General features: G+C 37.5%; 1 protein-coding gene across 1 annotated transcript in view; it reads left to right on the top strand.

Annotated features, from left to right (window-relative positions):
• Positions 1–24,281, top strand: part of LOC126175116 (splicing factor 3B subunit 1) — a 68,905-nt gene extending 44,624 nt beyond the window's left edge. The window contains exons 11-21 of the mRNA XM_049921670.1: positions 1,100–1,381; positions 2,884–3,241; positions 7,188–7,333; positions 8,220–8,492; positions 9,213–9,434; positions 9,745–9,927; positions 10,049–10,237; positions 14,838–15,013; positions 16,995–17,267; positions 17,568–17,784; positions 23,718–24,281. Coding sequence (XP_049777627.1) covers positions 1,100–1,381; positions 2,884–3,241; positions 7,188–7,333; positions 8,220–8,492; positions 9,213–9,434; positions 9,745–9,927; positions 10,049–10,237; positions 14,838–15,013; positions 16,995–17,267; positions 17,568–17,784; positions 23,718–23,876 — 2,478 coding nt within the window. The 3' untranslated portion in view covers positions 23,877–24,281. The remainder of the gene's footprint in view (positions 1–1,099; positions 1,382–2,883; positions 3,242–7,187; positions 7,334–8,219; positions 8,493–9,212; positions 9,435–9,744; positions 9,928–10,048; positions 10,238–14,837; positions 15,014–16,994; positions 17,268–17,567; positions 17,785–23,717) is intronic.
• The last annotated feature ends 339 nt before the right edge of the window (positions 24,282–24,620 follow it).

Here is a 24,620-nt window from a genome sequence, read left to right on the forward strand (position 1 = left end):
AAATAACTGCTAGTTAACCCTCCAGCCATGGGTGATGCAGATGTGTATTAAAAGGCCCGTGATAATCACAGCAGACTTAATTTCCACTATGTTAGCACATTGGAAGTCACAGTTTTCCCTTCAAATATTTTCCTGCTGCTCTGGAACATCGAATGTTGGTAGTTTTCTGTCTGAAACTGCAGGAGTCGTATTTTACATGTTATCCGTACTCACTCACACATATACCTTCTCATTGCAGCTGTATCTTTATTGTCAAGCATTTGTCTGGACCCTTTCTTGAAGATAAACAACACTCAGAATATGTATAAATAAGTTTATCTTGCTTCATAGCATTGAATGCAGTTTTTCACATTTCCTTCATTATTTACATTGTCTGTTAAAATTAAAGTCTAAAGTAAATTTTTGGTTTTCTTGTTACATTACAATATTTCTGTCCTTACAACCATTTAAATTAACAAATAAAAATGCACCATGGTTTTATACAGAAAAATCAGAAAATTGCCTATAGTTAGAGGGTTAATTTGTGGTAAAGCAGTGTGCTTTCATCACCTCTTTTCAAACATTGATTTGGGGCTTTCCACTTTGTATGCTTATAATTTGTAGTCATTTTACTGTCTTTGACACTCCCTCATATTTGTAACAATTACATTGTGTTCAGAATTAAATTTATCACAAAAGATATTTGCAATAGACCTTATTTCCTCCTTCAGTTGCTCATCTAATTTATTATGGTGTCCCATCTCCTCCCATAGCATATGAAGAGCGGGCCTGCTTCTACATCCTGGTTCTAGTCATTTTTGTTTGTTCACAATGTAACGTCTCAGACTGACTGCTGTCTGGCCAGAGCTGGAGTCAACCACGTCTCTACATATAACATACATCTTTACACGCATTAGAAATGACTGAACATTCATCTGTTCTGTACTCATTTTCCCCATCTAAATTTTATCATACCAAACTAAACATTAATTACCCAATCTTGAATACTTTATTTTTTTCGTGATGTGTGTTGATTGTAACTTGTAAGATTTATTTATAGAGATGTCATCACTATTGGTTAGGAAAGTTGGCTTCATACATTTGCTCATATGATTCACAGGTGGAAGTTGATGAGGAGACTCTGAGCCCTGAGGAGCAGAAGGAGAGAAAGATAATGAAGTTACTTCTGAAAATCAAAAATGGAACACCCCCTATGCGTAAAGCGGCTCTTCGCCAGATAACAGACAAAGCAAGAGAATTTGGTGCTGGTCCATTGTTTAACCAAATACTTCCTCTGTTGATGTCGCCTACACTTGAAGACCAGGAAAGACATTTGCTTGTGAAAGTTATTGACAGAATTCTTTACAAGTTAGATGATCTTGTGAGACCGTATGTGCACAAGGTATGCAACACATTTTATTGAGTGTGCAGTTTTACAATTTGTCATCAGATCTGCTAAATGTCTCTCCCTAATACATTATTGCTGAAGGAAATGACCAATAAAAAAAAATTGAAATAATACAACAAAGAAAGCTGGTGACTCAGTACCTCAAGAGTCAGACTACAAATACAAGATTTAGGGATTAAGTCCTCTGTCTGTTCAAGGAATTTGTTTTCTGTCACTTATCATTTCTTTAATTTTTCTGGAAACAAATAGTTGCAAATAGTAACAGACATATCTGACTAATTTTAATTTCATGCCTTAAGTGTTTTTTAACAACCTGTAGTTTTTATTGATCTTCCTCACTCACAAAATGGTTTAGTGAAATACAAACAGTGGAAAGTCCAGATTGGAATATCAACAATATTATGAAAAGTATGGGCTGCTACTCACTGTAAAGATGAAATGTTGAGTTGCAGACAGGCACAAGAAAAGACTGTTACACATTACCTTTTGGCCAAAGCCTTTTTTATAATGTTGTTGTTAGTGAATAACAATTAAAGAGTAAATTGGGTCATTGCAAATAATGAAAAGGTGTGCATTTGTCATTTAACGATGTATGAACAAAACAAACGAAGTCACACTTGATCAGTTGACAAATAAGAGTAATTTCTGTAATTTTTATTCACTGTTACAATAACTAAATAAAAAAGTAAAAATATAAAATCAGGAGTTAATCAGAATTTATTTTTGTATAATTTTTTGTTGGAATGGGATAGCCTTTCTATTTTCAGTGACCTTGTTTCATTCTGAATTTATACTTTGCCGTATCAAAGAAAAATTGAGTTAAGAAAAATAAATTTCTGGTCATCGTTTACCTTCAGGAGGTGAAATTTGTAGCACTGCTGATAAGATGCACAAGAGAGAAAAAAGTCACACTACCTAGGTTTCGGACTAACAGGTCCTTCATCAGGAAGGGGGTATGTGTTAGGCATGGTTAAAAAGGGAGGTCAGTTCCCTCATACCTCCAAGATGAGAGGAACCCACCTGTTTATTTATAATCCTAAAGATAAGCAAACATGCATCACAGGTTACTCACTAAAAACGCACACATTATCACTGGGTATTGTTTCCATGCTCACTGATGTTGCATAACTACAGTTGATCTAAAGTTCAACTAAGCCCTAATGTTCAGTGCAGTATAAATATGCAAAGCTGATTGATTTATTTCCTCCCCGAACCACAGGTAGTAAGAAAGAGGTTCTGTAGAAGGCAGTTGTTTTCTGCATGGAGTATTGTACCTGTAGGAAGCTGAAAACAGTTGTCTTGTCTAATTTTCGTATTTATATTTGGAGTGGAAAGAGTGCATTTTGTTGATAAAAAATGTGTATGCCATTTTCACCATATTCACTTATTGTAGAGATGCAAATGGTCCTCCATTCTTCTAATCATTTACACAAGTTTGTCAATTATTTTATTGTGTTATTATGTGCTATACATTTTATTTTATGGCCTCTTGACAGATTCTGGTGGTTATTGAACCACTTCTCATTGATGAAGACTACTACGCCCGTGTAGAGGGTCGTGAAATTATTTCAAATCTGGCTAAAGCTGCTGGTCTGGCAACAATGATTTCAACCATGCGTCCCGATATCGACAACATTGATGAATACGTGCGTAACACGACAGCCAGGGCATTTGCAGTGGTTGCATCTGCACTTGGAATTCCATCTCTCTTGCCATTCTTGAAAGCCGTGTGTCGTAGCAAGAAATCGTGGCAAGCTCGTCACACTGGTATCAAGATTGTGCAACAAATTGCCATCCTAATGGGGTGTGCTATCTTGCCTCATTTGAAGAGCCTTGTAGAGATTATTGAACATGGTAAGTGAGCAGCAATAAAACAATTCATGGGCTGATTTCTCAAAACAGATTAATACTTGGACAAACGTTTTTCCAAAACATTACACTGTTGAAATAAATCTTGCCACTTATTTTGTGTGTCTGCATTTTGATACTTAGAGTTCCCCAGTAGTGGAACTGACTTTCTGAAACTGTGGCTTCTGTGATGTAGGTTAATATCCCAGCTATCACAACCTGCAGTCATTCACCTTGGTGGGTCCTCATTTGCAAGTTATTGACGGAAAAAAATTGAAAATTTTACGCAACCCTCAATACCGTTACTATAGTATCTTCACATTGACTGTTTGCATTGTGCTATGGATAGGTAAGGCTCTGAAATGGAGCAGGTCATGGGTTCAAATCTCACCAAGTAGTTTTATATTTTTATTTTTTAAATTTGTATCAAAATTATTTTGATCATAGTTTTTATTCAATTAATTGGTTTGTGTGTGGTTTCATATTTCTATTCCTTGGCCACATCATTTTAATCGTCATATCAGCTCCTTCATTTTCCCTCATATCATTTTTTTTTTTTCACTTAAAATCCTCGTTCATGTTATTTTAATTAATTTTATATATTTATTTTAATTTTATTTCTTTTGTTTTATTGTAGTATTTTTCTTCAAAGTTATTGCTGTCATTGTTTCTATTCCTCATTTTTGTTGAACTTACCGTATTTACTCGAATCTAAGCCGCACTCGAATCTAAGCCGCACCTGAAAAATGAGACTCGAAATCAAGGAAAAAATTTTTCCCGAATCTAAGCCGCATCTGAAGTTTGAGACTCGAAATTCAAGGGGAGAGAAAAGTTTTAGACCACACATCCAAATCGAAACAAAGTTGGTCCATTGTAATATGAGACACAATTTAGGTCGAATAAATGACGATACAGCTACAGTAGTTTGGTTCGAGTCATAAGCTTAGCAGTTAAGCTGCACCAGGTAGCCATTGCTATGCGTCAGTCGCCCCATCCGTATTTATACGGGTACCCTTCCTTTTTCACGTGCTTCGTCTGGTTTGAATTGATTGCTTATTTTTCTTTGATCTGATAAGTGCCATTCTCTTTGTTATAGGTGTTTACGTCACTCTAAGCTGAAAATGCATTACTGTACTGTCATGCATTGTTTGTCGCATTCTGATAATGAGTGTTTACGACCTGTCACCGTTCGCGGCATGGCTTGCTTTTGTGCGCGCTACCGCCGCTTACTATTTTTAAAAAAAGAGAGAGTAATCGTCTCATTATCGAAACAATGGCAAGAGACTGCTATTTGTTGTTACTTACACTGCTGCTTTCTTTGGTAATGATCAACAAGAACCAAATAATAAGCTACGTATGATGGAAGATGTTCTGAACGAGAGTTTAGCGAAAATTTTTCTCCGTTTGAAAATCTTTGCAGACGCCTCTTTAGTACATTATATTTTGCACAGAAATTAGTCATCTTAGATTTAAAAATCTAGTCAATTGCCGTGCTTCAATTCTGACTGTATCACTATTAGGCATAAGAATAATACGAATATAAACATTACATGATATGTATATTCTTCCGCATTTGTTGTTGTCTCACTCTAGTTTCGTAGTTTATTAGGCAGACAGGATTTAAATGCGATAGCAGCAAATACGAAAGAATGCATGGCAAAATGTTTATATTCGTATTATTCTTATGGTGAAGAAAATACTGCGTGTGATTCACAATTCATGAAAGTTCCTATTAGCAACCATCTCTTCTGACAGGTAGGAAAAAATTCAGAACGTAGAGTTGGCCATATTGACAAACATCCCTAACAATCTTGCCAGTCGGATTTTCGTAGTACATTGCAATTATGCTACATTCGAAGATGAACAATACGGAATTTGTATTTACTTCGTCGGATAATGTACGAAAATGCAGTGGTTCGAAACTCGGGGCGGAGAAAAAAGCTCGTCTTCCACCTTTTTTTAAATTTTTTTTACTGATGCAGAGGTTTTGGTGCCAGTATTTATCTCTGTGCCTGCAAAAGCATGCCCGTGTAGCGCTACACATATTCGAAGGCAGAAGTTAGTTGTGGCGGCACCTACCAACATTTTTCAGACCTTCCACTTACTTTGCACTCGATTCTAAGCCGCAGGCGGTTTTTTGGATTACAGGAACCAGAAAAAAAGTGCGGCTTAGATTCGAGTAAATACGGTAGTGTTACTTACACTCCTTTTCTTTGTTTAAATTTTCATCTCCATTATTTATTTCATAGTACAATAGGAATTTAGGCTGTGTTTTAAATGTTTGTACAATGATTACCCTCCAAAAGAGAAATGTACGTCTTGTAATGAAAAATACAGTTTTGACACTATTGTACAGCTAATATAAATAGATTTCATCATTTGTTTTTTAACCAATAGATCAGCATTTTCAGATATTTAAATATTGAAATAGATAAATATAATTAAATTCACATTCATAAAAATTCAAAGTGGAAATGGAAAGTTATAAAGAGAAGATAAGAACAAATGAAAAATAAACATACAATGATTAAAATGCAGCAAAGGAATAGAAATAAAAAAATTACATTAAAACCAATTAATTGAATAAAAATAGTGATCGTCACCAGAATGAGATTTTCACGCTGCAGCGGAAGGCAAAGGTCCCGATTTAGAGTCTCAGTCCGGCACACAGTTTTAATCTGCCAGGAAGTTTCATGATCAAAGTCATTTTGATAAAAGTTTAAAAACAAACAAAAATTAAGCCACCTGATGAGATTCAAACCCACAACCTTTAGCATGTGAAGGAAGGCCTTACCGTAGCCACTCGACTACACAACTACTCTACAAAAACCTTATCTTTTGATGCTATTGAGCATCACATAAAAGTCAAACTTTTTCCGTCAGTCACTCGAAACGAGGGCCCACCACGGTGAGTGGCTGCGGGATGTGGTGCCTGATATCTTATCTACATCACCATATAGATGATATGAATATAATAGAGGGAAACATTCCACGTGGGAAAATACATTCAAAAAGAAAGATGATGAGACCCACCAAACAAAAGCGCTGGCAGGTCGACAGACACACAAACAAACACAAACATACACACAAAAATCCAGCCCTCGCAACCAACGGCTGCCCCGTCAGGAAAGAGGGGAGGAGAAGGAAAGACAAAAGGATACGGGTTCCAAGGGAGAGGGCAAGGAGTCACCCCAATCCCGGGAGCGGAAAGACCCACCCTAAGGGGAAAAAAGGACAGGCATACACTCGCGCACACACACACACATCCATCCACACATACACAGACACAAGCAGACATGTCTGCTTGTGTCTGTGTATGTGTGGATGGATGTGTGTGTGTGTGCGAGTGTATGCCTGTCCTTTTTTCCCCTTAGGGTGGGTCTTTCCGCTCCCGGGATTGGGGTGACTCCTTGCCCTCTCCCTTGGAACCCGTATCCTTTTGTCTTTCCTTCTCCTCCCCTCTTTCCTGACGGGGCAGCCGTTGGTTGCGAGGGCTGGATTTTTGTGTGTATGTTTGTGTTTGTTTGTGTGTCTGTCGACCTGCCAGCGCTTTTGTTTGGTGGGTCTCATCATCTTTCATTTTGAATGTATTTTCTCACCATATAGATGGTTTCAAAAAATCAGTTCAATCTCTGGGGAGCTCTGTTTGTTAGTAAATAAGGTCTTAGCTCTCAACAAAATGTTAAGCTAAATAATAAAGATAGAATATTTGGTTTGTTCAGAACGTATTTGTATATCCAGTGTATTACATGAAATATAATGGTGGTCACTGTTAAACTTCATGAAGCTGATTCAGTACTGGGATATTTGCACAATAAAATCAGACTTATATTTGCAAATCCCTTCTGTTTTCCAGAATCAGATGGGTTTTGATATTTGTAGGCTACTTCAAAAGACCTATGGTTATTTGCAAAGTTGCAGCACTATTAAAATGATCACTATTCTTTCAAAGGTCTCGTGGATGAGCAGCAGAAAGTACGCACCATTACTGCCCTTGCCATTGCAGCTCTTGCCGAGGCTGCCACACCATATGGTATTGAGAGTTTTGACTCTGTGCTGAAACCTCTGTGGAAAGGTATCAGGACGCACCGTGGTAAGGTAAGACACTGTTTTCAATTCATCACCTCTAGCTCAACTTGATAAATTCTCTAGTGCAACATTCTATTCAGCCAGGCAATATGTTGCACACATTCATCATTCTGTATTATCCTACCATTACAAAAGGTGACAAATTTCTTTGCGCAGCTGCATTGTTCCTTATTCCCATTTTAGTCTCCTTCTCTTTGCCTTTCTCCATCCCACTGCAGTCTCTCCCATTGATGTTCTCAATCACTTCCTTAATAGTCAGGCTCTGTTTTTCCCTGATACATACACATTCAAATATGGTAAATGATTAGTTAAGTAAATTAATGGTAGTCCTCATCATAAGTAAATTCTCCATGATTTTCTTTATCTTACACTAATTTTTCCTCCAACAACGAGAACTCCAGGATGGAACAACAGTAGTATGGGAAGAATAGATTGCTACTCATCACATATAGGTGCCATTGAGTCGCAGACAGGAACATTTGCATTGTGCCTGTCTGCGGCTTAGCACCACCTCTGTGTTATGAGTAGCAATATACCTTTTCCACATTGTTACTAATTTTATCATCCCCTATTCATAATCCTATAAAGCTTTAAACATGATTCCTACAAAAGGGAATGTCCAACTTCCTTTCTCATCCTCGAAACATTTGGGGCTTGTACTCTGTCTTAATGACTTTTATGTCGACAGATTGTTAAATCCTAATCTTCCTTCCTTATTACCTTGGTATCCAGATTTAAATAAATAGTTGCCGTATTCATTTGGTGTAGAGAATGTCGGTGCATAGTCATGGGAGTCATGATGAAGGCTGTTTTTTTTTATGAATTTGCTGCTCTCATTGTTTAATTTTATTGTTAGTATGCCATCTCATACTCGTACATTATTTGTTGTTGACAGGGTTTGGCAGCCTTCCTGAAAGCCATTGGTTACCTAATACCTTTGATGGATGCTGAATATGCCAACTACTATACCCGTGAAGTGATGTTAATTTTGATTAGAGAGTTTCAGTCTCCTGATGAAGAAATGAAAAAAATTGTGCTGAAAGTAGTGAAACAGTGTTGTGGCACTGATGGTGTGGAATCGCAATACATTAAAGATGAAATTTTGCCACATTTCTTTAAACATTTCTGGAACCATCGAATGGCTCTTGATAGGCGTAATTATAGACAGGTATGTAATCATAAAGTGTGCATTTCCGTGATATATACCATAAGTTATGCACATTTTTGATTAATTAAGTGTTCATCCTCTGCATTTTTAATTATATTTACATGCTTTAATGTTGTTTCTTATTGCTTCTCACATTTACTTCTTTTGTATTTCATGATTATTTACAGTCTCATTACTGATGTGGAAAAATATATTCTATATTAAATTCTGTGTGAATGAATGGTAGCTTATCTTGTTCATACATAGAGCATAGTTAGAAGGAAGCTGTAATTTGAATAATTTTTCATCATATACTCTCGCTATGCTTCCTTTCTTAGCGTTTAAAACATGAAGGGTAGGGTGGATGAAACACATTTCTCTGACAGTGTTTAAAGTTACTAGTTGCAGAACAGACATAATTACCATTTTAGGAGCTATGATACTGTGGACAATGTACCATAGTTCGTTTATGGGAAGTATGTATGTTGCGTCTGTAATGTAAATTTACTTAGAAATAGTTTCCTTTGCATTACCTAGTAAATTAGTGACTTTGCTGGTGACATGTGAACTTTATCAGGCCCTGTTCTTATTTTCTTATTAGCAAGTTTCATTATGAGAGAGAGAGATGACTAAAAATTACTTGTATTTGAAAGGGTAATTAACTGTAATTTTCAGTAGTATTTGCTGTTCAGGTGTTGTTTGCTTGCTTTTCTTTTTCATTATGATAATTATCTGTTTCAGTTGGTGGACACTACAGTGGAAATAGCAAACAAAGTAGGTGCCTCTGAAATTGTGAATCGGGTTGTGGATGATTTGAAGGATGAGAACGAACAGTATCGTAAGATGGTGATGGAGACAATAGAGAAGATAATGGGTAATCTAGGTGCTGCAGACATTGACAGCAGATTAGAGGAGCAACTTATTGATGGTATACTATATGCATTCCAGGAGCAGACCACAGAGGTATGAGACATAATTGCATTTTTAATTAGCTTCTTAATTACCTGGCTCCTTTGCTTTGTTTTCTGTAGTAACTTTTAAAATAACAAAATTTCAATTTGTGTTGTCATGTAGGCTCCTCATAAATCTCTACATCTGTACATTAGTTAATCAGTATCTGTTAAAGTTTTTCATAATCAGCTTTGTAGTTAAGATTCCACTATAAAAATTTGCCTGTTGATGTTCTACACCCGTTAGACTTTAATTTTTGCTGTTGTGTTAAACTGATACTATTATCTATGCTACTGGCTCAAGGCATATTTCCCCATTTTAGGACGTTGTGATGCTGAATGGCTTTGGAACCATAGTGAACCAGCTTGGGAAACGTGTGAAGCCTTACCTTCCGCAGATTTGTGGTACCATCCTGTGGCGATTAAACAACAAGTCAGCTAAAGTTAGACAACAGGCTGCTGATCTTATATCCCGTATTGCAGTTGTCATGAAGACTTGTCAGGAGGTGAGTCACGGTTGTGGTCTCCATACACATTACGTTTGTCTGTGAAACAATCTTTTGATGATAGAAGATTTAAAGTTATTCGTGAATTGTATAAACACGCAATGAATTTCTTTGTGTGCAGGAAAAGCTCATGGGGCATCTTGGTGTTGTGCTGTATGAGTACTTAGGAGAAGAGTACCCTGAGGTATTAGGTTCCATATTGGGTGCTCTGAAGGCTATTGTTAATGTAATTGGTATGACTAAAATGACGCCACCCATCAAGGATTTACTCCCAAGGCTCACACCAATCTTGAAGAACAGGCATGAAAAGGTTTGTAGATGTTGTATTTAGTGTACATTGTTTTGTGTTGACTATTTCATGTTTATTTGATGGGTATACAGATACAACGTCATCTTAAATGTTTGTTCATAACTTAGAAATTGAGTGGCTACAAGCTCAGAACAGTACACTTTGCTTTTAAGTGGTTTCCAGGTTAGTTTGACTGAAATGGAAATGAGTTAACACTTTCAACAAGGGCATCTCCACACCAAGAACTTTTCTGTGAACCAGGATAAATCTGGTTTGCTTTTTAATGCCATTTACAAAATAAATAAATGTGATAGGTGTGTGATTCTTGCATCATGTAAATAGGAAAAGGAAGAGTATTGTAAGAATATAAGTGTGTATGGCAATATATATTTCAAATAGACATTGTAATGAGAACAAGACACACATGAAAGCTGAGAAAAAAGGTTCTCATGTACTCCATCTCTTGAGTGGTACAATTATGATTCTGTCTGCACAAAGATAGTACTGGAATATTTAAAACTGGATACATGTAACTGAGACTATTTTATATGTTTGCAATGTAATTAATTTTAGTATGATAATCCTGTAAGCACTGTGGGACACACCTAATGTGCTTACCAGTCTCCCCCTTTCCTCCACAGGAAAAACATAGTTGGAAGCTGTATTCACTATGTTTGCAATCAGTGTGTGAGGACAAAGTGGGTAGATACTGAAAAAAAAAACTTTTCAGCCAGTTTCTTCCCACTGTCTTCATATAACTTGCCAGTGAATTATTTCCCATAGCATTCTCTGTGCATAGATGGAAAAATAGTTTGTTCCACCAATTCCATCTTCTGGAAGATGGATAACATCTGAAGAGCCAATATGCTGTGTCAACACAAGTTTTATTCTTATTGTCATCAGTGATGTCTGGCTTTGTTTTTGGCTGTACCTCTCTTGACCCTCACAGGAATATAGAGGGTGGTTTTCTTTATGTTTAGTGGGAAGTTCTGACTTCCACTTTACTGTCAGGAGATGTGCTGTACTTCGAAATAAAACACCTAATACCCAACATCTCCTGAGGAGGACACGTTTCATATCATGCAGGATTCAGGTCAGGGTGATTACTATTTCATTTACTCAGAAAGAAAGGCCTCACTTAATGAAGAGACTCGTGCTTTTCTTCACCTCTGCCAACATATTTAGCATTGTCTTTAAGATATAATGTGGAAAATGTAATACAAAATCGATCACAAATTGTTTCAGCAATTTGAGGATGCACATATGCAAAATAATAAAAAGAAAACAGTAAATTTCATTTACTTTCACTGCAGACCATTTATGCCATATAGAGTTTATTTGCAAACAAAATCAATAAGGATTCCAAATAGGAATACCAACAGTATAAGGAAAAGATAGATTGCCACTCACTGTAAAGATGACACGTTAAGTTGTAGACTGACACAATGAAAAGACAGTTACACATTAGCTTTCAGCCAAAGCTTTCTTTAGAAAAGGAAACACACATTCGTTCACATAACCAAGCACACCTCATGCACACATGACCCACATGACCACAATCTCCGGCAGCTCAGAACTAGAATGCCATATGTACAACTAACACTCTCTCTCTCTCTCTCTCTGTGTGTGTGTGTGTGCGTGTGTGCGTGCGTGCGTGCGTGTGTGTGTGGGTTTTTTTTTTTTTTTTTTTTTTTTTTTTTTTTTTTTTTTTTTTTTTTTTTTCTCTGCCGATGGCTTTAGCTGAAACCGAATGTGTAATTGTCTTTCCATTGTGCCTGTTTGCATAACGTGTCATCTTTTCCTTATATTGTAGAGTTTATTTTTAGGTTGTCTTTGTCTCATTGTTACAATAATGTCATCAGCGTCCTGATTTGTTTCACTTTTGATGTGTCAAATCATGCAGTCATTACAGGAATGACTAAAATATTCAAACTTCTCAGTGATATCTGCAAAATGAGAAACTGCACCCACTTCTTCAGGGAAAACTGACACTTGTTGATTGTCTAGTTCTGACATATTTTACTCACTCTCCTTAAACATTTACACATGATGTGGTACTACAGACAGTGACTTATGGTCTGTATCATTGTCTGGATAGAGAAAAAGGTTATGGAATGTCCACACAAAGCCTCTTTTCTCATTTGAAAACACACACGGGAACAAAATCACATGCAGAAAAATAAGTAGAAAGAACTTGCCTATGCAGGTGTATTCTTGCCCACAACTTGCCTGGTTTTGCAAGCAGTGTGGTATACGTCCGTACCTTTGCTTAGCAATTTGTGCGTGTGTATTGTGATGAAAAGCAACACAAAAGAAAGCCCTAAGCCAGCTATGGGTAAAACATTATCAAAATAAGCACAAGAAATACAAAGTGATGGTGATATTTGTTTGCAGATTTCACGAGGAAGTCGCCATGAGATTTTAGATTATGTGTGTGGGAAGCTGATTGACTTTCATACATCCTTATATTTTATTTTATAAAATATTGATTAAACAAAAGATTATGTATAGATTAATATCCTCAGACTCAATAAATTCAGGAATGCCATAGATCCTAGAATCCACTTGAACAGAGGTTGTGTTTTCTAGTTTTGTATTTTTTCCCCCTCACCAATGTCCTCCCATTTCAGTTTGTAGTAGCTACACCTGTCTCACCTTTTCCATTGTTCAGATGTCACTATCCTCAGTTGTGCCATTAAATTGCCGTAGCGTGAATTTTTCTCCACAGTCTCCATACACATATCGGTGGTATCTAACTAAGGTAAACACAAATAAGAACTTACAGCTTAAAATGTCAAAACACTCATTAACACACACCAAAACACCATATGGCAGAGCAACATGCTCCTACACACACTTTTCGTAAATTTGTAGGTTTCATCTCTGTTTTCCTACTTAAAGCCTTGTCTTACTCTTTACATTACAATAATGCCCTCCAATATGAAGAAATTACGCTTGTCTCTTTGGACTGCTGGAAATGTAAAGAGCCATTCATGTCTTCAGTATTTATTGTGCAATAATATTGACTATCTCAGAGCAGTATCAATAGTTTGCACAATATATTGAAGGAGACTGCGGAGTTTTAAAAATATTGACACTTGCTCAGTATCTTATGCAATATATTGTACCATGTAAGGGTGATATTTTACAATACATCGCAGTTCCTGCCGAGACTTCGTGATATGCGGAAATTCAAACAACTGATAGGGCAACCCCCTTATGAATAAGAATAAATTAGGAAAGACAGATGAAAGCAACCATCTCTGCAAGTGCATTTAGGGAAGTAGTTTGAGTATGTATTTAATACTTAACTCTGTAATTAGCTGTAGAAATATTCAACAAAAGTGGCAGGGAAATAACACTCAACAGCTAGTTCGTTTATTTCAGAAACTTCAGTAGGTTATTTATTGCATAAATATACAGGATTAATAGCTACTGATCTTGTACAGTAATGTATCTCACTCTTTTCAGGTTTATAGATCAATTCCAGGACTGTGTAAGGGAAATCCAACGAGTATATAGGCAGTGTCTGTCCTGGGTACATAAGGCATAATGAAGATCACCAATGCATTGAAAGATTCCTCGTTTACTTTAAAAAGAAAACTCAGAATATTAGTATGGCTGTATGTAGAATGCCTACCAAGCCTCTTTTTCACCCATCACTGCTTCCTTGACAATCACGGTACATGCACATCCCGCATCATCGAGCACTAAGATCTTTTCTACAGAGGCAGAGTAAACATTGCACAACAATATTGTGCCATTCTTGGCCGCTTTCACTCAGTACATTGGCACAATTTGTCACACAGCAGACATTGATCGTGTGAGGGCCCCGCGACCTTATGCGTAAAATTGGCAATAGGCAGCACTGCGTGACAGGCATGTTGTATGGGAACAGTATCAGTCTGCCATATATACCTGCTTTGCAGTGCAGCCTACATGTCACGTGCAAAAAATGGTTTTCTGGGCCCCTATATGCAGGCAATCCTTTTCACAGATGATTTGTGTTAAAGAGTAGTATCGGCCTGCTTTATTGAGTTGTATTGCAGGGGCTACATGGGTTGATGAGCATGGCTCAGGACAAATTGAGATGGATGAAGAAGGGGATTGATAGTGAGGGAGATGAGGAAATAGACAGAGAGAGGGGAGGAGGGGGAGATGCATGAGGAAGTTGGAAGATTTAGAGGGGTAGTAGGAAGTTGGAAAAGGAAGAGATGGAAGGAGGAAATGGGGGGAAGGAAATGGTGAGAGGGAGGGGAAGGAGGAAATGGTGAGAGGGAGGGGAAGGAGGAAATGGGGGGAGGATATGATCAGAGGGAGTGGGATAAAGATGTGGAAATTGTGCATTGGTGGAGGGGGGGGGGAGAATAGTTACAGGTGGGGGAATGAGATGGACAGGTAGGGGGAGGAAGAGGCGACCACAGAGTAGAGGGGGGGAGGGGCTAGGTGTGCTCAGTATAGGTGTCATATGCATACGCAGCGAGAGCCACAGGGAAAAGGCTAGTAACATATAAAAATAAAGATTTTTGGTGTTATCTACTTCACAACTTTGTTGATATACAATTTTGTGTAATTAATTATACACAGTCAAATAATTGCTTTACTTCATTATTGTTAACAGGTGCAAGAAAATTGTATAGACTTGGTTGGAAGAATTGCTGACCGTGGACCTGAATATGTATCTGCTCGAGAATGGATGCGCATTTGTTTTGAACTGCTTGAGCTGCTAAAAGCACATAAGAAGGCTATTCGAAGAGCCACTGTAAACACATTTGGTTACATAGCCAAAGCTATTGGGTAAGTCATCATGAAGTCATCTCACTATTTTTAAAGTTAAAATGTAGTCACTGCATGAGGTACACAGGGTTATAGAATATGGCTGGAAAACTAACTTTTGGTTGTTTTTTATCTGGATAGACATTGCTTAGGTATTTGTTTATTTTTGTAATGTGTTTAAATAAACATCATGGAAGGACAGGCTGTCACTTGTTTGTTGACAGAACTTTGAATTGATAGTCATAGCCACAGCCAGTTTTCTAATTTCAGTTTAGTATAAACTAGTGAGCACGATGTATGAGACAGGCGAAATACCCTCAGACTTCAAGAAGAATATAATAATTCCAATCCCAAAGAAAGCAGGTCTTGACAGATGTGAAAATTACCGAACTATCAGTTTAATAAGTCACAGCTGCAAAATACTAACACGAATTCTTTACAGACGAATGGAAAAACTGGTAGAAGCCGACCTCGGGGAAGATCAGTTTGGATTCCGTAGAAATGTTGGAACACGTGAGGCAATACTGACCTTACGACTTATCTTAGAAGAAAGATTAAGAAAAGGCAAACCTACGTTTCTAGCATTTGTAGACTTAGAGAAAGCTTTTGACAATGTTAACTGGAATACTCTCTTTCAAATTCTGAAGGTGGCAGGGGTAAAATACAGGGAGCGAAAGGCTATTTACAGTTTGTACAGAAACCAGGTGGCAGTTATAAAAGTCGAGGGGCATGAAAGGGAAGCAGTGGTTGGGAAAGGAGTAAGACAGGGTTGTAGCCTCTCCCCGATGTTATTCAATCTGTATATTGAGCAAGCAGTAAAGGAAACAAAAGAAAAATTCGGAGTAGGTATTAAAATTCATGGAGAAGAAGTAAAAACTTTGAGGTTCGCCGATGACATTGTAATTCTGTCAGAGACAGCAAAGGACTTGGAAGAGCAGTTGAACGGAATGGACAGTGTGTTGAAAGGAGGATATAAGATGAACATCAACAAAAGCAAAACGAGGATAATGGAATGTAGTCAAATTAAGTCGGGTGATGCTGAGGGAATTAGATTAGGAAATGAGACACTTAAAGTAGTAAAGGAGTTTTGCTATTTAGGGAGTAAAATAACCGATGATGGTCGAAGTAGAGAGGATATAAAATGTAGACTGGCAATGGCAAGGAAAGCGTTTCTCAAGAAGAGGAATTTGTTAACATCGAGTATAGATTTAAGTGTCAGGAAGTCGTTTCTGAAAGTATTTGTATGGAGTGTAGCCATGTATGGAAGTGAAACATGGACGATAACTAGTTTGGACAAGAAGAGAATAGAAGCTTTCGAAATGTGGTGCTACAGAAGAATGCTGAAGATAAGGTGGGTAGATCACGTAACTAATGAGGAGGTATTGAATAGGATTGGGGAGAAGAGAAGTTTGTGGCACAACTTGACTAGAAGAAGGGATCGGTTGGTAGGACATGTTTTGAGGCATCAAGGGAACACAAATTTAGCATTGGAGGGCAGTGTGGAGGGTAAAAATCGTAGAGGGAGACCAAGAGATGAATACACTAAGCAGATTCAGAAGGATGTAGGTTGCAGTAGATACTGGGAGATGAAGAAGCTTGCACAGGATAGAGTAGCATGGAGAGCTGCATCAAACCAGTCTCAGGACTGAAGACCACAACAACAACAACATAAATATAAAACTTGTTTAACGGAGCAGTTGTTGGCATTGACTAAATGCACCACAAAATTTGGTCGACCTGTTAAAGTATATTCCCATAAGTGCTTTGCAGTGCATTATCTTCACAGTAAGGTTTTAATAGTTCCAGTTACAAATTCTCATAAGCCCAGAAGGTAAATTTTTGTGTTGTAAGTTTTCTGAATTATTGTGTATGTGTATAGAAGGTAGGTAGATTTTTAGTGAAGTTATGCGGTGTTTGTTAAATATATACTCAGCTTTTAAGATCTCAAGAAGCAGAAATCAGAATGGTTGTAATTACATATTCATTTTTTTTCTTTTCACAGCCCCCATGATGTGCTGGCAACACTTCTGAACAACTTAAAAGTCCAAGAGCGGCAGAACCGTGTGTGCACCACTGTTGCTATTGCCATTGTAGCTGAAACATGTTCTCCATTCACTGTACTTCCTGCACTCATGAATGAGTATCGTGTTCCTGAACTTAATGTTCAGAATGGTGTTCTCAAGTCTTTGTCCTTTTTGTTTGAATATATTGGTGAAATGGGAAAAGACTATATATATGCAGTCACACCTTTGCTGGAAGATGCTCTAATGGACCGGTGAGTGGCATTAATATCAACATTTTAGAGTTATCACGCCAAAAGTTTGTTAATAGATATTAAGATAATATTATTTTCAGTTAAAATTAATTTTTTTTCCTCTATGTGTACTAATGTTAAGATGTCTAAAGATGCTTGATGTTGCAGCTTTTGTTTGTTCCCATTCCTGGGTAAGGTAACTGTGATCAACAATGTTAAAGTGGTATCCATTGCTGTTTGAATGTGTAATGCTGAACTGAGCAACCAGCTATGTTGCACAGTGTCAGGCATTGCAATTTTTAACCATTCACATTGTTACAGAGATCTGGTTCACCGACAGACGGCATGCGCAGTTATCAAACACATGGCCCTTGGTGTGTATGGATTTGGATGTGAAGATGCATTGATACATCTTTTGAATCATGTGTGGCCCAACATATTTGAGACTTCGCCTCACCTTGTTCAGGCATTTATGGACTCCATTGAAGGGTTACGGGTAGCACTTGGTCCTAACAAGATACTACAGTATGTACTACAGGTGAGTTTTTATTCTAAAATTAAAATAGAATGGAAAAATTTTCGTTGATATAGTGCTGAATTGGAAAATGGGATTTTGTTTGTTTGTAGAACTGTAACTGTCCAGAAAAAAAAATTGCCTTTTGAGAAAATAAACGAGCAGGAGTGACAATAAAATTGAGTCACATCAATCTTATTTGAGTAGAAATCAGAACTCAGACTGTAATGAAGGAGAAATCTATCCACTTCCCCAGCACTGCACAAGTTTTTGGCTACTTGTGTTAAAAAGAGGACAAATTATTGTTTCTAAGTGCTCAACTTCTTGGATCTTTAACACTTTCTAATAGATTATGAGACAGAATTGCTGGCTAGTACTCAGCTTCAGGTAAAATGCATAGTACTGCCGATAGGCACACACAAAAGTAAAAATGTAGCACTACCTAGCTCTCAGAACTAATAGTTCCTTTGTCAGGGAGGTGAGGGGGATCTGTCTGGGGAATGTTAACAGAATAGTGGTAACTCGCCCCAAATGAGGTAAGTATTAGTTCAGTTGCCTAGGACTGCAGGTGTGTGTGTGTGTGTGTGTGTGTGTGTGTGTGTGTGTGTGTGTGTGTGTGTCATCTATTTTTGATGAAGGCTTTACGGGCCAAAACCTTTATTTGGGACAGTCTTTTTGTTATGCCTGTCTGCAACTCGGCATCTTCGCTATAAGATGAGTAGCAACTTTACTTTTCATAATATTGTTACTATACATTTCATCATTTGAAGGTAAGTACTGGCCATCAGTTCTTTCTCATAATTTGTTAGTTTAGTCCTGTACCATAGGTGATCTTGTAGATCTTATAATTAAATTAAACCGTTAGATATTGAAGTCTCTTCTTTGTCTATGATAATAGTCAAATCAGAAGAAATGATTATCTTAGATAAAGAAGAGACTTGAATGTCTCAGTGTTTCGTGTAATTATAAGATCACCTATAGTACAGGACTTTCCCATTACATCTAACACTGGGGTGCTATTCCAATGCCGGAGAGTCCTGGCAGTGGTGACAGTGTTAAGGGAAAACAAGCTGAAGATGTGGATTGAAGTTTGTGTTGGGGAGCGCACTCCACTTGGGTAGTTCATGCAGTAATGTTGACCGTTGTGCTGTGGTGATGTAATGGTTTGCATTTCTGCCTAGCTAGTAAGACAACCCGGGTTCAAGTCCCAGTCGCAGCACAAATTTTAATTCATTTCTTCTGCTTTGATCACCCGAGTGTTGTTGAGATTTGCCCTTACATTACTGACTTCATAGTAAATACCTTGAAGATGCCAGCTCCAGACATTTCACCTATGCTCATAATACAGCAGTGGATGCTCGAGGGAAGATCTTTGAAGATTAAGAAGAAACGCTCACTTAAAAGTGTAATTGATCTATCATTTTTAATCTCTCTTCTTACTTAATTAATAATCTTGCAGACACACAGGAACAACACAGTGTACGACAAGAAATGCTTGCTTACATGAGATATTCAAAATGCCGTCTCTTAGCATTCATACATGCGTCAAAATGCTGCTGTAGCAATTCCCAGAGTTGCTTAGGTCTCCCTGAGAATTGCAGATGGGCTTGCAAAACAAAACAGGAAGAGAGACTGCGTCTAGTACAGAAGCTCAATACATGAAAGCTATCAATGCTCCAACAAATAAGTTTTGGGGGAATGGGTCTGGAGAACATCAGAGCCGGGGAATCTTTTAAACTTCTCTTATTCATCTGTCACAGAATCTGTTACATACAAGCTGACTGACATGAACACTGAAATGAAGAGCTCCATTGTGCAGGAAACACAGGTTTTGCCACATTGATAAAGGCCTGTTATCTATAGGGTCAGGTGGATTATTCTCTTGAAAGCATTAGTTCATCCATTGAGCCTGTGTGGAAGTATGTGAGACCCTAGCCGTCAGTAATCAGTGCTAAAACCAAACATTGACAAAAATATTTGTTGATGACATGCTTAATCTCTTATTATAGGATTTACTGATTGTGAAAACATGGTAGCTGATGGTGATGTAATGTAGAAAATGAATACTAATATCGAATCTATGTCCACATGACATAGAGTAGTTTCTTTGTGTGTGGAAAACGTATCCTAAAAGTCTGGCCATAATTTTTCCTTAAATCTTTTATTGTGGTAATGTTACATGGTATCAATATTACTTGTCAATTAGATTGAGATAGTTGCTATGCATGTGACTGTGTTTTTTTAATTTGAGGATTTACATATTATGGCAGTTTAATGCTGTTTTCTTTACAACCCTTGAAATGTTGGTGGCATCAAATAAAAGTACTAGTCCTAGTTAAAATAATTAGGAACAAAGTGCTAATTAATGTCTGGCATGCCAATTAGGAATGCAACACAATAGTATGTCTTGCCACTAGAGAAACTTCAGCTGAATGATTGATTAGTGGCATCTGTTCAGGTCAACTTAAATTTTCTCATGTTAAACATGACCAACCATTTGCAGATTGCAAATAACTTTTTAGATTAATGAAACTGTGCACCTTGTGTGACAGTTTAATTAAGAATAGTTTCTGGAATTACCACATTATACAAGGTGTTTCCAAAATTCTTTTACAAACTTTCGGGACAGGTACCTTACACCAAACCAAGGAAGAAAAAAAAAGTTCACGTAAACACGTGTCTGAAAATCACTTATTTTTGAGTTATTAATGAAGTTCAATTTTCAGCTGCTATCCAGGTACAACCAACTACTTCACTTACCTGTTTGACTCATTGTATCCTGGATGGTGTCGTGTCACCAGGGAGACTAGTTTACATTTGTCATTCATCTGTCTTCAGCTTGTCGATTTTGTACGTTTACTACAGGTAATGAGTTAACTGAAAGTACTCAATTCATACATCGCAGGATATTCATTTTGTAAGCAGGCAGACATGATTTTTATGTATGGCTGGGCAAGTGGTAATGGACACGAGGCTGCATGGGTGTATTAGACGGTCCTTCCAGATAAAAGCCAGCAGAGTCATCCAATCTGTATAATGTCACGTTGGTGAGACAGGATCCGTAGCATCACAGACTATTGGCTGAGGAAGGCCATGTGTTGCTCGTACCCCTGACCAGGAAGAGCACATTCTATGGGCTGTCGAGTGAAAAACAAATGTCGCTGGCATGTATTATATCTCCAAGTTCACCATGGAGGATCCTTAATAAGCAACTTGTATATCCATATCATCTTCAATGTGTGCAGGGCCTCTGGCCAGCCAATCACCCATCACGGGAGAACTTTCCCAACGTTCTGTTGCACAAACTACTAATCTGTTGTTTGTCTCTTCAGTTTTGTTTACAGGCGAATCAATGTTTGAAAGGGATGGAATAACAAATTTACCCAACCAGTGCATATGGACTGATCACAATATTCATGCTGCGGTACAGGCTAGACATCACTATCTCTATAATGTGTGAGCCGGAATTATAGGTGACTGTCTGGTGGGTCCATACAGTTTCCCAGCACATTGTGCAGGTGCTGTCTACAGGAACTTAATTCAGAACACCCTCAAAGAGGTGTCCTTGCTGATCAACCATGATGGGTGGATAGGTAGAGGAGGGGCAGTTCCATGACCTGCACATTCCTTACCACAGTCCTTTGGCTCTTGAACTTTGAGGTCACTTTTAAACAGCTGGCCTATGCAGGAGCCCATCTGGATGCAGAAATCTGTCGTGTCATAGAAGCTTCTTTCTTCTTCTGGGTTGGCCCCACAGCCCCAATAAATTTGTTAAGTGACATGATTCCGTAAGGATGTGTTTTAAATTACTTTGTTTGCACAACTGGTTTCAGGTACTTCCAAGTGCATCTGTAGTAATGGATGTGGACACATCGTTGCAGTGTATTACAAAATCATGTGGATTTTCTTGTATTCTTACACTACGATACCCCATACGATGATTGCATAGTATTTTAAGTCTCGTCTGTGCCCTACACCAACAGCATAGTTATAACTAATTTGTATAACCTCAGTAATGTGTTTGACTGTTTTATGCTACCCTGCTGTGTTGTATTCTTACACATCTCTTACTCTATATTCCCTGTGAGCATTTTAACTGTTAATGTGTTGCTTCATATTGTTATTGTGCCCTCTGTTTTCTTTTTATCATTCTACATTTATACCAGCATTTGCACTAAACGAAATAAAGTTTCATTTTCATATTAATGTATTTGCCATTGTTCTTGTTCAATATATAAGTTTATGCTATTGCAAGTAATACATCTCAGCTCGTGAAAAACTTAAAATAGTTGTTATATTGTATGAGATGACTTGTGCTGTACTCTGCAGTATACAGATACAGGTCATTTACAGCACTATATACATTTTGACCTCTTAATACTATTTGCTTTACCTTTAATGCAGTGTTAAAACTTTACCTTAACTATGTCCTATACAGACATAGGATATCAGTTAGACTTAGCAGGTTTATTTGGCATGCAATTGATTTCTGATGCCTGTTCATTTAGTGATGTGCAGTAATTGTGAACACTTCTTTTTCAATGAAGACACGGGTATAACTTCATGCATTCTTCAATGTTTTGTACTAAAATGTAAAGTTCAAAATTCGACACTATATGTGTCACTTATCAATAGTGTACTAAACATATAAGGTAAATATTTAAGTTCTGTCGATGAAATATGATGTCTTGATGGTTATACTGAAACCCTCTGTGTTGGTGCTTGTGTGTGACACCAATTAGAATTTGAGTATCCATGACTCCCAACATAACTGTTTGTATAAGACATATATGTACTCTGAAATCATATCAATAGTACAGCTCCTTTCATTTTTATTCTCTGACTGACAGTTAAAATTTTCACATGCATTCATGCCCATGTAACAATCATTTGAACTGGTGCATATAGGGTGATTTCTAGTAAATGTTAACATTTTATTAGAGCAGTAGTGTTATTGTATTCAAAAGCCCTCAGCATGTCATGTGCTTTATGTTTTAGATGATGACTGGTGACACAGATATGCGTGGCTCAGGATTTTTTAATGAATTGACAATGATGTGTCCACTTATGTTACTATAGATGCAGTTGAAAATGGGCAGTTTCTGAAACAATAAATGCAAATAAATTAATTTAAAACACAGCCTCGTGGAATCGTGTCTTTTTCAAGTGTCACAGGAGCCTGCAAAACCATTCAAAACAGTCAAGGAATGCAAATACACTTCTCGGGTTTGCCACCGGATTATATTGTGTAACTCACACAATATTTCATCTGTGCAACTGCTTGACATCGTCAGGCGGTGGTAGCTGCTACTACCCCTACTGCTGCTGCTGCTGCTGCTGCTGCTGCTGCTGTCACTGCTGCAAGGTTCAGCAGCTACCACCACCTGATGATGTCGAGCAGTTGCACTCGTGAAATATTGTGTTACACAGTACGATACGGCGGCAAACCCGAGAAGTGTATTTGCAACATATCCATTGGGAAAGCATGAAAAGTCATATCCGTCAAGGAATATGTGAAAGTGTTGATTTGACAAGTGCACGCTTGTTTAGAAACAAGGAGGACAACATTTCAAGCATTTATTATCAGTTTGTGTTGATGAATTCCAATCCTCTGATTGTAGGCTTCCATTAATAACTCTGAAACAAAGGATTTTCAGACATGTTTATATGAACTTTTTTTCTTGTTTGCGTATTTTTGAAACACCCTGTATATTGCAGACACACACAACACGAGCTTTACAGTAATTACTTAATAACCAGTTCTAAACAACAGTGGAATTGAATATCAATATAGAAATCATACGTTTAAATGGTTTTTAACTGTAATGTGCAAAACTTACTAATTCTGATTTTGGAAAACAAATCAGAACTAAATATTGATCCATTTTTTTGACCAATGGTTTTGGTTGCCTTTCAGGGTAACACGAACATCCCTCATTGTTTTTGTATTTCCACAGGGTCTCTTCCATCCAGCTCGTAAGGTCCGTGATGTCTATTGGAAGATCTACAACTCACTTTATATTGGTGGACAAGATGCACTTGTAGCTGGATATCCTCGAATCCAAAATGATCCAAAGAACCAGTACATCCGCTATGAACTTGATTATGTTCTTTAGCCACATCTTTCATTCCTTATTTTCTCTTGTACAAAAGCCATTACTCAGTATCTTATATTTCCTGAATGCCGCATGAACGTATGTATGTCTGCGTGTGAATATGTAAGCTGTGTTTTTTGGAGCTTTTTAAAAATAACTTGTGTTCTCTCTCTCTCTGTACGTGTGTGTGTGTGTGTGTGTGTGTGTGTGTGTGTGTGTGTGTGAGTGAGTGATAGGGCATTGTGACGTACCAAAAATTCCTGGTATAGTTTGCAGTGACTCAGCAAATATATTTATGTAAATTTTGCCATACTATAGAATTCTATTTACTTTTGTAAAAGTGCTGTTGTGCAGCAGTTTCACACACTATTAATTATTTTATGTGAATGTAAAATAGGAATTATTTTGATTTTTGTTGAATAAAGTCTTGATACAAGTTCTATTTTTTTCTTAGTAAATTTAATTAATATTTTAATGTGTGCATTTAACAGACCTATTTATCACGTGCTCTTTTCAAAATCCTGTTTAAGTACTTCCTCCAACTTCACATATTTTACTGACTGAAGTCTTACTTGGTGTATGGTTTTAGTCTTTCCCAGTGTATGATTATTTTAAAATGTTATTGGGTATTCATTTGGATCACGCCACCCAGCCAGTATGCAAGAACATACCAAGTTGTCGCCTCACTTGGCCTCCCACAGTGCTGTTCTTCATATTATGAATTATGGCGTATAACGTGGCGTGTACATCAATGTCTGTGTGAAA

Source organism: Schistocerca cancellata, chromosome 3 (genome assembly GCF_023864275.1).
Source record: "Schistocerca cancellata isolate TAMUIC-IGC-003103 chromosome 3, iqSchCanc2.1, whole genome shotgun sequence".
In the NCBI taxonomy this organism is placed as follows: Eukaryota; Metazoa; Arthropoda; class Insecta; order Orthoptera; family Acrididae; genus Schistocerca; species Schistocerca cancellata.